This window comes from Marmota flaviventris, chromosome 7 (assembly GCF_047511675.1).
Source record: "Marmota flaviventris isolate mMarFla1 chromosome 7, mMarFla1.hap1, whole genome shotgun sequence".
NCBI lineage: Eukaryota > Metazoa > Chordata > Mammalia > Rodentia > Sciuridae > Marmota > Marmota flaviventris.
In genome coordinates, this window is record NC_092504.1 from 91,153,472 (window position 1) to 91,167,568 (window position 14,097).

The 14,097-nt window shown below is 32.2% G+C and overlaps 1 protein-coding gene across 4 annotated transcripts in view; it reads left to right on the top strand.

Annotated features, from left to right (window-relative positions):
* The window catches only part of Tbck (TBC1 domain containing kinase), a 224,266-nt gene that overhangs the window by 50,016 nt on the left and 160,153 nt on the right, over window positions 1–14,097 (top strand). For all 4 annotated transcript variants that reach the window (XM_027935483.2, XM_071614493.1, XM_071614491.1 and 1 more), the window contains exons 6-10: window positions 5,630–5,771; window positions 9,203–9,263; window positions 10,508–10,569; window positions 11,168–11,229; window positions 12,129–12,277. In XM_027935483.2, coding sequence (XP_027791284.1) covers window positions 5,630–5,771; window positions 9,203–9,263; window positions 10,508–10,569; window positions 11,168–11,229; window positions 12,129–12,277 — 476 coding nt within the window. The remainder of the gene's footprint in view (window positions 1–5,629; window positions 5,772–9,202; window positions 9,264–10,507; window positions 10,570–11,167; window positions 11,230–12,128; window positions 12,278–14,097) is intronic.

A 14,097-nucleotide genomic window follows, 5' to 3' on the forward strand; every position in this document is an offset into this window, starting at 1 on the left:
GTAGTAAATGTGATTTCCACTGCTTCTACTTATTGTCACAATTTGTATAAAATAAAACTCCAAAAACATACAAAAATTAAGATTTTTAAACCTTTATTTATTGGTGCTTTAGGTTTTAGTGATGAATAGAAGAAAGGAGATGATTTTTCTAAAAGCATACCAAGCATTTTGAAGAACTACATTTGAATTTAAAAGGCTTAGATAGAATTGGTCTTGTATTAACATTTATCCTAGCTTGCTTTGAAGTGTTGCACCCAAAGGGTCTTACCAGAAAGTATCCAAGAGCAAAATGTGCAACATTAGCCAAGAAAAATAAAGTGATCAAACAGCGAAGGCAGGAAAGAAAATATTTACACCAGAAGAAGCTTGCAATTAATTCAAAAGACAAATATTAAGGAACAATAAAGTAAAATGTTACCATCTGTTTCAAAATATTGTAAAGAGTTAAAACTTGGGCATTCATTTCAGTTGGCAGTAGCTTAATACCTTGTTAAAACAGCAAACATGATGAAACCACATGTATTTACCCCACCATTCATATACACAGCAAAGTTCTGTGAATTGTCTTCAATATCCACCTCTTCTTAAAATGCTTTAAGAAGAGGTGGATATTGAAGGAAGATTATCTATATTTAAGAGCAATCCTAGGGCTTAATTGTTTTCATTAATTCCGTCTTTGATTAAAAGGGAAACTAGAATTTTTGGAGCAAGGGTTATCTCTGTGCTTCTATTAGAAGTTTTTGATACAGCAACTTATCTATAGTTTTGCTTGATTTTTCATTACCTGTCCTGTCATTTTTTTTGTTGTTGTTATTTAGATGTACTGGAAACAGGGATGAAAGTGAATAGTTTGCCTGTTAGATATGGTAAAAATCATCATAAAAAGTATAACATTATATTTGTGTCACTAATACTTTCAACAGTTTATGTGATAGATATTATGTCTATTTTACAGATGAAGAAACCCAAATTGCATATTACTGAAATTGGAACATAGATATTATAACAACATATCCAGTGCGTTTCTACAAGGTTTCACCTGGTTCTAGGGATTTCATACATTCATAGGAAGATTGGTGTGGCCCTGGTGCACACCTGAAATCCCAGTAACTCGGGAGGCTGAGGCATTAGGATCACACATTCAAAGCTAGCCTTAGCAACTTGACCAGGCCATTAAGCAAGTCAGTGAGACCCTTTCTCAATATACAAAATGTAAAAGGGATGGGGATGTGGCTTGGTGGTTAAACATCCCTGGGTTCAATTCATGATAACAAAACAACCCCCCGCCCAAAATATGATCATTTTAGGGTATAAAACCATTGTGAAAATTTGCATATAGAAGAATATTTGAGAAAATTAAAAGATATTGATACCATCAATTGTATTAAAATGAAGAGGAATTTAAAAACTTATACCCATTGACTTTAAGTTATATTCTCTTTCTTAAATGATTTAAATAAGTAGTACTGGCAGTGAGTATGAGGAGGTGGCTATAGAAAAGAGAGATATGGATGTAATATTTGAGTGCCTACTGTAAATATGTAGGTTAAATATACTTAAATACATTTTGATTACAGTTGGCAGCATTGCATAATCTAATCTAATTGAATTGAAAAATCCATATTATGTTGTGTGCATGTGACTAAATCTGAATAAATGAAGGGCATACACATACTTAATTAGAGCAGAATTCTACTCATTTTTAAAATTTCTTTTCTGAAGCTATTAAAATTTTTAGGCAGTGGTTTACAAATTTAGCACTTGCCAATTGTCTAATTCTTATTGTCTGCTTTTTAAATCATTTTTTCTAAGGCAGTCCTAACTGGCATTGTGATTTTTTTTTTTTAATTAATGTGCTCACGCAAACACAAACAAATGGTTTATAAAAATGAATAAGACATACTAGTATCTTCAAGGAATTTTGTTTTGTTTTAATTTAGATAGGAGGTTAAATATTTATAGAATATTATATAGTGTATAAAACAAAAATATTTAACATGTTTATCATCTATAGCTTATTACATGAGATTCAGAATATGCACACAAGGACCTTATAGAATTTAATCAAGTTCCTTTGTGCAAAAAAAGAGAAAGCTTTTTTTTTTTTTTTTTTTGGTATTAAGGATTGAACTCAGGGGCACTCAACCACTGAGCCACATCCCCAGTCCTATTTTGTATTATATTTAGAGGCAGGGTCTCACCGAGTTGTTTAGCATCTTGCTTTTGCTGAGACTGGCTTTGAACCCTCGATCCTCCTGTCTCAGCCTCTCGAGCTGCTGGGATTTTAGGCATGCACCACCATGCCTGGCAGAAATCTTTTTTCAAAGACATTATAGAAGACCTAAATAAATATGAACATATCATGGTTTTAGATTGTTAGGGACACTACTGAAAAGATGCTAGTTCTTCCCAACCTGTTTCCATATGTGATCTCTTCAGTAAAAACTGCAACTATGTGTAAAAGAAAACATGGAAAAGAAAGATAATTCTAAAATGTATATAGTAGAAACACCTAAAGAGAAATTGAAAGTTGTGTGTGTTTGTGTATTTTGAGAGGGCTTACCTTAGTAGTTGCCAGTAATTATATACATAAGGTTATAGATTTAAAACAGATCAAATAGCATTAGGCACAATGATCAGTGGAACAGAATAGAAAGCCAAGAATCAAACCTACCATATGTGGCAGTTTTATTAATAGTAGACCTGTCACTGCAGAGCAGTTGAGGAAAAAAGAGACATTTCAATAAATAGTATAGAAGTCAATTGATTCTCCATTTAGGAAAGATGGAAGTTGTACCTTTATCTTACCTCATATAAAAAATTTATTCTAGGTAGAAAAAAACTTAGGTATGAAATTAACTTTCAAACTTTTAAAAATAACACGAGACCATTTTGACAAAATCACTATGTATAAGAAAAAAATGATAAATTTGATTGAATGATTAGTAATTTATCACTCATAAATAGATACCATAAAGAAAATTTAAAAGAAAAGCTGTTTAGTGATAGGAAGTGTTTCAAGTCATAATTACTAAAAAACAAATTAGTACTGAGAGGCTTTTGGGGATATCAGGGGTTGAACTCAGGGATGCTCTACCACTGAGCCACATCCCCAGCCCTATTTTGTATTTTATTTAGAGACAGGGTCTCACTGAGTTGCTTAGCACCTTGCTTTTGCTGAGGTTTGCTTTAAACTCATGATCCGCCTGCCTCAGCCTCCAGTGGTGCTGGGATTACAGGCATGCACCACCATGCCCAGCTAGTACCTAGAATTTTAAAGAACCATTTAAAAACAATAAGAAAAAAATCAGCTATGTAGAAAAAGGTTATCCCAGAAGACTTTATCTGTAGAAACTATGTCCTGCTTATAAGGTTTGTCCTTACCTGGGAACTTGGACTTCAGAAGCATTCCCATGGTTCTCTAATTGTAAGCATCGTTTTCTGTACCTGTTTGCATAATGAAGTTTATGTTGAATAGTTGCTTTCCTTCTAGGAGTCCTATATTTTTGTACATGACAACCAGTAAGTGCCTGTGTGACCAGTCCCCAGTAAATACCTCAGGCCGTAAGTTTTTGATGAACTTCCCTGGCCATTGTTAGCACATTTTTGTTGTTGTTGCCAGGAAGAGTGTACTCTGCTTAATACCTGATAGGAAGTAGAAAGCAGAAGAAAACCTGTACATAGATTCCCCAAGAATCTCTTCTATTTCTCTTGTGATCCAGCTTTATACCCTTACTATGTCATGTAATAAATCTTAGCTCTGAGTATACCTACATACTGAGTTCCATGAGTCCTTCTAGTAAATCTGTAAACATAAGAGATATGAGGGTTTTCTTGAGTACTCTAGTACAACAATCTACTAGGGAAATGAGTAGAAAACTTGGACAGGCACCTCACAATAATAAATTCAAGTGGCTAATAAACATATGAACATATGATGCCTCAATTTTACTAATTTTCAAGGATTTAAAAGTTGAATGTGCATTGACATATAGATCTCACCTAGCAGACTGTCAAACATTAAAATGCCTGTCAAATAAATATTAAGTGTTGATGAAGAAGTAACCAACAGGGACCATCATATCTGTTGGTGGTATATAGATTGGTATAACTTTTTGCAAAAAATATTTGACATAATTTTAAAAAGTTGAAAAAACATGTATTCTATGGCCTAGAAATTCAATTCTAGTTTCTTACCTTTGGGAAAATTTCAGGTACATGCTATACACAGTTTTAAGTGAAGCATTGTTCATAATGCAAAATGCAGGAAATATCTTAAATGTCATTGATGTTTAAATGGACAAATAATGATTTATTAATAAAATAGAAGTAAAAATTAATGGTGTATGACTACATGCAGCAATACAGATTACTCTTTCAAATAAATAATGGTGATTGACAAAGCAATAGAATATCCTCAATCTAATTCCAGTACTATAACATTCAGAAATGTGCTCAACTGAACAATATATTTTAAGGATATAATCATGTGATAAAGCTATAAAGAAATTCCAGATATCTCTTTCTTTTCAGGGATAAGGATGGAAATATAATCCAGGAGAACCAGAACGTGAATTTAGTGATAATTTGTTCTTCACTTAAATTGCTCCTTGGTACTTGGTTGTTTATTATAGCTTTATTCTTTATACCTTATTCATATTTAATAGTCTTTTGTATTTGCTCAATATTTGCTAAAATACTTAAAAAAATTTATCATGAAGGTAGTGTGAAGGAATGAACCCTATATATTGTTTGTGAGAACATAAATTGATTAAACCTCCCCAAAAGGCAATATGATGTGGTATAAGTTATGAATTTGTAATGATACTTCTAGGAATTTAACTGCCATCTATACATACATCTGATAAGTAGAGTATTTATATTTATAATGTATTCATTTGAAAATTGTTGTAGCAAAAGAAATTTATTAGTCAAACAAGTTGTTTATCAATACAATGACATTATCAGCAATTTTCAAAAAGAATGAAGGAACTCAATAGTTATTTTTTCAATTTTCTTTATTTGCTTTGTTTTTTTATTTTTAATTTTTAAAATTTGTTATATGTGACAACAGAATGCATTACAATTCATATTACACATATAGAGCACAATTTTTCATATCTGGTTGTACACAAAGTAGAGAATGATCTCAAATATATTTTAAGTGAAAAAAAGTAGTATGGTGTTCTGCCATATGGGGGGAAAGGTACAGAGAAAGTCTTTCTTTTCAATTTAGATTCCTTTTCAATTTATATATTTTTATAGCTTTGACATTCCTACTACTCAAAATAATATATACTGACTTCAAAGTTAAAATGATAAAATAATAATTCACTATTAAGAGAAGAAACCTAGAGGACTGCAAGAAAGGCAGTGTGTTAAAAACAGGAAAGCTACCAATGCTGGAGAGAGATATGGTGGTTTAAAACCACTAGAAATTCATATAGGTACAATTGATTCTTAGACATTGTATATTGAATTTAGAATTCTTCTTAGCTAATTCTTCTTGTTAATTTTAATGCATGGGGCTTTTATCTAGTTCTTGTGACATTGATAGAAAAATGTACTCCTGCTTTTTTCTTCATTATAGTTCATAGTAATTATTCATGATTTTAATATATCATTATAGGTATCCATCATACTTGGCACCTGAAGTAATTGCACAAGGAATTTTCAAAACCACTGATCATGTGCCGAGTGAAAAACCATTGCCTTCTGGCCCCAAATCAGATGTATGGTCTCTTGGAATCATTTTATTTGAGCTTTGTGTGGTATGTATATACAAATGTTGAAACTAAATCATGTATTTATTATTGTTTTGCTGTAGAAATGGATTAAATTTAGAGAAAAGTGTAAAATAATTACACCTTTACCAAGTGTAAACAGCTTCAGAAATATTGCACTAAAATTAATTATGCTTTTTATGTGTTCATGGTTTCTCTGCCCTCTGGTGTTTTTTCCTCCTGTTCTCTTTTATTTCCTATAAATTCAATTTGTTTGTTGGATTTTTAGGAAGCCTTCCCCAGACACCTTCTGTATTTATTAAAGGCTTAAGCTATTATTATAAACAAAAGAACTAAAAATACAATAACTTAAAGAATGTAGATGTTTTTCTTACTTATGTTCAGAGCAGATAGGCTCTGTTCCACCATATCATGTAGAAGCCTGGGCAGGCAAGAATGATGGTTTCATCACCATTTTCAATATCTGGTTTTCAGAGTTGCTTTTTTTTCCCCTTAATCATTTTTTTCTAGCTAAAAGGGATAAGGAAGAGTGAGTGAGTTTAGTATTACTGCCTTTAAGAATATGATGTAATAGTTTTAAATAAAAATCCTGTTTACTTTTCACTAGTGGCTACATGTAGGTAGAAGAGAGGTTAGGAAATGTCATCTTCAGCAGAATATCTAAATTTAAAAAATATATATGAGAATGAATTTTGAGGAACAACTAATAATGTGGTAATCTGTCCTCAAATTATCTGCCAGTGTTAGATACTCTGCCTTCTCTCCTCTCCTTCTTCTACCTGGGGGCAGAAATCTGGATTGTTCATTTGTTTCTACCAAAGGATTTTCCAAATATTTTGAAAAGAAAATAACTCATTGAACAATTTCCATTTCTAAGAATTTGGTTGATATTATTATTTCATTTTGTGTGTTTAAGAAAAAAATTTCTTTAAAAATTCTTTGTAACATACCTGTAATCCCAGTGACTTGGGAAGCAGACGGGGTGGGAGGGGGTATCATAAGTTCAAGGCTTGCCTTAACTACTTAGTGATACCCTCTCTCAAATTAAAAAATTATAAAAAGGACTGGGATGCAGCTCAATGGTAAAGCCTCTGAGCTTAATCAGCAGTACAAAAACAAAAACAGCAAAACAAAACATTCAAAATAATTCAATAGCACATGTATTATATAAAAGTTAAGAGATAAATTTTTGGAGTTCAAACTGTATTTGTAGTCTGATGTTGCAAAGTAGAACTGTGTGACTTTGGGTAATATGTTAGTCAACTGTTACTGTAACAAATACCTGAGATAAACAGTTTGCAAAGAGAAAAGAGTTATTTTGGCTCATATTTTGAGTCACAATTGAATGGCCCTGTTGCTGGGCCTGTGGCAAGACAGCATGTCATTGTGAAAATGCATGGTGAAGCAAATCTCCCCTCATGACCAGGAAGCAAAAATGAGAGGAAAAGAAAGAGCAGGGACTGAGGTGTCACTATCCACTTCAAGGTTATGCCTCCAACAACCTGAGAACTTCCAGTACGCTTCACCTTTTATTAAAGTTTCTGTCACCACCTAAAAGTGCCAAACCTTTAACCTATGGGCCTTTGAGGTCATTGAAGATCCAAAGTATATCAGGTCATCACCTCACTTCTCAAGGCTTGAATTCCACTTTCATAAATAATATTAGCATCTGTTAGTATGGCATAGCAAACCATTCATTAGTGTTTTATTTTTAAAATAATGATGTTAATATATTCATAACATGATGGCTTACATGTTAGCATTGCATTTTCTAAAGGAATATGCCAGATTTTATGTTTTTGTCTAACCATCCAACTTTTCATTGGTATGCAGATGATAGTAAATATTATTTTTGTTTAAAATCACAGCTGAAATGAAAACTTTTTGGAATGTGGATGTGAAGTGCACATAATAAGTATAAATATAAAGTATACAGCTTTTCCTTTTTGCTAGCATCCCAGATATATAAAGTCTTCACTAGTGATCTGGGTACGTTTTCTATGAGTCATTCAATTCAACAAATATCAATGAGTGTTTACTGTGCGTTTGACACTTATGACAACAGTAACAAGGGATAAATAAGACACATCATTTGAGAGCTCATAATTAGATTAAAACCTATAAACTTTGAAGGTAAATACTGAGAGCTGTGTGATTTAAAATTAAGTTTAATTCTACTGCAGGCCTTTATGGAACTTTAAGTGGTACTCAAGGTTTAGGTATTCAGCTTAAGGATGGCAGACTAAATATATGCTTAAATCTTCTGCCTCATCAAACTCTTTCATTCTGTGTTTTTTTTTTTTTTTTAACTGGGGATTGAATCTAGGGGTGCTTAACTACTGAGCCACATCCCCAGCTCTTTTTTAAAATATATTTTATTTAGAGACGGGGTTTTACTGAGTTGCTAAATGCCTCAATATGTTGCCTTAGCTGGCTTTGAACTCATGCTCCTCCTGTTTCAGCCTCCCTAGCCTCTGGGATTACAGGCATGTGCCACTGTGCCCGGCTTCTTTCATTTCGTTTTTAAAGGCTCTCTTTATCTATAGTTCTGATCTCAAGTGTTCAAGAACATTTTTTTCTCTTTATTAAAAAAGCAGACTCTACAGAAAGACTGTTATCTTCTTGTCTTCTACTTGTGAATCTATTTAAAAGATAATACAAGTTTAATTTCTAATGAAAGTGAAATATAATAACTAACATTAATGAAATATTTTATACTTTATATAACCCTCATCACTACCTATAGGGTATGTACAATTAATATTCCAATTTTACCAATGTAAAAAAGGCAAGCTTAATGTGGTGAAGTAATGTACTCAAGTTTTGTAGCCATTTGGTAATGGAAGACTCGATTGTTATTCAACACATAATTTTTGGAGGTATATTAGTCAAGATGCCATTCCCAGAAAAATCCAGAGGCAAACTAATAAGGAAACAATTAAAATATAATATGTGTATCTTTTAAAAATGTGCCAGGTACTATGGGAACATCAAGGTGGCTGTCTGAAGTTACTATGGAAGGAAGGATTGTTAGGGGATGTTTCTCAGTAGAGACAATAAACTAGCTGAATCATGATACATACGTAAGAATTATATAGGTAGGTGAAAGGCTAATGCAGATCTTTCCCCAGGGGTATCTTGATCTCTTAATAAAATAATACTTCTTGTCATGGAATACCTCTAGATAGCCAAGTACATAAGGGACTCAAATGGAACAATGCTTAAGATCATACTAGAATGTACTGATCCTTAGACACATGAAATGTTTATTAAATATTAAGCAACACTTTTTAAAATGTCATTTTGCCAGTAATTGTCCTTTAGTGGAGATAACTACAAATCCATAAAACCTCTGGAGATAAATGGCAGTACCTGATAAAATCAGTTTCAGATGTGGAAATTACCTCCCTGGAAGAAAAGATAAAAATAACAAGAATTTCTTTGCTCATTTTATTTAGGGAAGAAAATTATTTCAAAGCTTGGATATTTCTGAAAGACTAAAATTTTTGCTTACTTTGGGTAAGTGTCATGCAATTGATTACCTTTCCACTATACATATAATCTTTAGTAACTTATGCATCATGAACAAAGTGCAAATCATGCACATTGAAGATGTGTTCTTTTGAAATAGTGAAATGTCTCACTTCTCCAAGTTTTTAATGATCAGAGCTAAGCATTAACAGGAGAGCTTAAAAAATGCCTTCTGAAATGTTATAACAGAGCTCATTAAGGAATTTCATGATATAGCCAAATAAGCTAACTTACAAAAGCAAACTATGTGAATATAAAATTATACCTCTCTGTAGCAATTTAACTTCAGACAATGTTTTTTAACTTTTGGATTGTCTTTTGGTTTGACTGATGTATCAATAACAATTCAGGAAGAAAGTTTAGTTTTCCTTATAACATGCTCATATTTTTTATGTATTTGAAATTCATATTAACAAAAATTTTTTATAATCTACTTAAGAATTGAATAAATTAAATATGGATGTTAGTAAAGGAGAGAATAATATTGATAAAACATTTTATGTAAAAGCAACAGATTGTATTCAACTTAAGAGTTTACAAATAAGAATAGTTATAGAAAAGTGATAATAAATCTTGATAATGAAGTATAAATAAAATTACATGAAATTTTATCAGATTCACCACATTTAATTACAAAGATTGATAATATAGCTATGAAGAAATATTAGAGATTACTAAATGTGGTTTACAGACTAAGCTTATACTTTAAATCCCCAGAGAAATGTGTATATATTCTCTAAATTATATATAATAAAAAAGAAATTAGTCTAAAATCATGAAAAACAGTCTTATTAAAAGACTGTTATTAAATAACAGTCTTATTTTTACCTTTCTTAAATAACAGCTTTATCTCTACTTATTTGCTATCTTTCTGTACCTATGATTAATTAATATTTAGTATTTGAGGTATTTTTTTATCAAAACATATAAGGAAAATTAACAAAGTCATATTTTTTTTAGGATTCCCAAGTGCCAAAACTGTTACTACTATGTGACTTAAAATATTTGTTGTCTGATTAGTCTTATTTATTTAAGTACTGGGGATTGAACCCAGAAGCAGTGAACTACATCCCCAGTCCTTTTTTTTTTTTTTTGAGACAGGCAGGCCTTGAACTTTTGATCTTGCTGCAGCGGCCTCAGTTTCTGGATTACAGGCGTGTGCCACCATGCCTGGCTAGTCTGATAGATTTTTAAAAGCAGAATTTCTTCATATAGTGTTTTCTGTTTTATAGACTGTATAGATGACACTGTAATAGTTCTGGCTGAAGAGCATGGTTGTCTGGACATCATAAAGGTTTGTCATTAATCAGTGTTTTATTCTGTTTGTACTTATTTAGCAGAGTATGAGAGATTGGATAATTTATAAAGAACAAAAATTTATTTTATCACTATTTTGGAGGCTAGAAAGCACAAGATCAGGTTGCTATCAGACTTAGTTCTCTAGTGAGGTCTGCATCTATAGAAGGGAAGAGTGGTGGATCCTCACAAAGTACAACGGCAAGCTAGGCGAATGCTAGGTGAAGCCTCTTATATAAAGACCTTTATCCCAACCCCAAGAAGAGGAGCCCTTGTGACTTAATTATCTCTTAAAGGTCCAACCCTCTTAATGCCATTAACTTTTCCATTAAGGTTCAATACCTGAATTTTGGAGGGAATACAGTTAAATCATAGCAATCTATTAATGAAAAGTTGTTTTGCATAGTTGAGATCCAGTAGCAAATTATTCTGAAACTGTTATTTCTCTTTATTTCAGAGAGTGATATATTAAAATAAATTTATATAAAGTACAGATAAAGACTTAATTAAGACCTTCTGGAGAAGCTAACATTTGAGTAAAATATATTTCTGAAATGGATCATTACAAATTATTATTTTCTGTCTTTCTTTACCAGGAACTTCCTGAAAATGTGACAAATCTTTTAAAGAAGTGCCTCACTTTCCATCCTTCTACGAGGTTGATATTGTTAAGACTTTGAAAATATACTCATCCTAAACATATAAGCATCTGATTTTTTCTCTTATTATAATACTAATAAATTACATATAGATATTTAAATATATAGGGCATGTACATGATTAATATTAGTATCATGAATGCAAGTGATATAAGGCTTTAATTTTTTATTAATAAAAGAAAAAAATTATTAAAGTTAAATCATGACATATACCAAAAGAAGTTACGAGTTCATTTCATAGCCTTCAAGTAAAAAATCTCTTTGAATTGTTGATATTGCTAGACCCAATCATAATATGAGGGAAATGAGAACATACTTTATTGGTAGTATGTATTATATTAATGAGCTTGGATAAGTGTTGAGGTAAGCTAATAATTGCTAATATAAAATGATTTCTTGGAAATTTGGTTAATTCATTTTCATTTGAAGATGTCAAAGACTCACAGCTTTTCCTAAACTCGTCCTACAATATTTCAAAATAATGTGTATAATTTATTTTTAAAAAACAATCTTATCAAGACAGAAATGGTGTTAAAAGCATAGTTTGGGGATAAAATGCTACATGAACCTAAAAAGGTAGAAAGCAAATTTAAAAGATATTATTTTACATATTTATTTAATTAAGATATTCAGTAAAGCAGGTTCATGCTAGTCAGGCTAAAAGTTTAAAAATTAGATCATGAGGTATAGAAAGTACATCAAAACCTTAAAAATGAAGGATTTATAGTTATTTGATTGTTATTTAAAAATATACATCTAGATTCTGCAAAGACCTCTGTTATTTTCTGTGCTAATGAGACATTTAAGACTTGAGTATCTCCTTGAATGTGTGCCATATTCCTAGGAAATTTTTTATGACTTTCACTCATGCTCTGTATTTTAAATTGTGTTTCTCAAGGCCAACCCCAGATGAATTAATGAAGGATAAAGTGTTCAGTGAAGTGTCACTGTTGTACACCCCGTTTATCAAACCTGCCAGTCTGTTTTCATCTTCTCTGAGATGTGCTGATTTAACTCTGCCTGAGGATATCAGTCAGTTGTGTAAAGGTAATAATAAATAAAATATAGACAGTCATATAAGACTTATTTCTAAAGGAAGTCCCCTTATTCTCCTTTCAGATTTCATTTTATCAGCAATATATTTTTACATTAGTAGGATTTTCATGGATAATTATTTGGGAATTAAGTAATGGTTCTAAATGTGTTAAAAATACAACTGACCCCAAATTTTAATCCTTTAAATTATGTATGTTCCATGTAACTTATTATAAATTATGTCTAAAAATCATGTTATTGATAGGAAGTTGTTCATACCATTATATTTTGCATTTGAAGAGAATATCAGCTTTTAGGTTTTCATTCTTTTAATCCTTTTATCATTGATCAATTGAATGATTAAGTGATTTAATAGCACTGAGAGACTGAACCCTGAGGTACTCTACCTCTGAGCTATATCCTCAGTCCTTTTTATCTATTTTTATTTTGAGACAGGGTTTAGATAAGTTACCCAAGCTTGTCAGGTACTTGAAATCCTCCTGCCTCAGCCTCTTGAATAGCTAGGATTATAGGTTTTCATTCTTGTGTAATGACTACAACTCACAGAATATGTGTTTTAGTGACAACAGTAAATTACTTTAATACTGAGAAGTTATCATGACACAAGTCATGGCAGAATATATTTATTAAACATTCATTCAATATTTATTGAGTTCCTACTATTTACCACACACTTTACATGTCAAATGTGAAGGCAGGCAGGCATAAACAAAGGTCAATATGAACATAGAACAACAGAAATAGTAGAAGGAGAAACTAATTCTGTCTGGGACATCAAGAAAGACTCCTTAGAAACATCTAGTGCCTTGAAACATGAGATGAGACAGCTTTTGTTAGTTTATGTATCAAATGCTTTTATCTGCTTTTACTACTTTCTTGATATAGAGGGTAAAATTTCCAATTCTATTGCTCTAATATAAAGGATAAATAGTCCAGATTTTCATTTTTTTCTAGTTTCTCTTGATCTAAGAAGTAGGCTTATGAACTAAAGTTGTGTAATGGGATTCATAGAGAAGTCTCCTTGGTATGACAGTTTCTCCTAGGAAAAATTTCTTGACAAGAAATATACTACAACAGCAGTTCACCTTCCGTTTTGAGTGCAGAAAATGTGTTTAGGATTTTGACGACTTTAGCTGGGTGCAGTGGCGCACGCCTGTGGCCCAGGAGGCTGAGGCAGGAGGACTGTGATTTCAGAAGCCAGCCTCACCAAACTCAAGGCGCTAAGCAACTCAATGAAACTCTGTCTCTAAATAATATCCAAAATAGGGCAGGGGAGGTGGCTCAGTGGTTGAGTGCCCCTGAGATCAATCTCTGGTACCCAAAAACAAAAAGACAAAGTTTAGGTCCTGAGATTTATTTAGCATAAACCACTTTTAGTAAGATATTATTTTCACTAAGAGCATTCAAATTATTATAAAAACTGAATTTGAATTTGCCAATCTGGCATACCCCTCTGTGGGAGAAGGAATACCCAACTCCATCCCATTCTAGCCATCATTTTCTATCTGAAGGCAGGAAGCACTCATGGTAATCAATGTCCAGAGGCATAGACTCCATCATAGAACCATACAACACTTTGCCTCTTCCTGGCCATGCTATCACACACAGCACTAGAGCTTGCTGGAGTTGGGTATTTCCCAAATCCCAAGTCAATTAGGCTCTAGCTAAGCTTCTTCTGAGCACAGGCCCTATTTATAAGAGTGCTCTGACATGTTTCAAAATGGTTTCATGTTCTCCTCCCCATGCCAGTAGCATAAGAGCATTTGTATCCAATATTTACTGTGAGAAACTAATGAAACTCCTATAAGTAG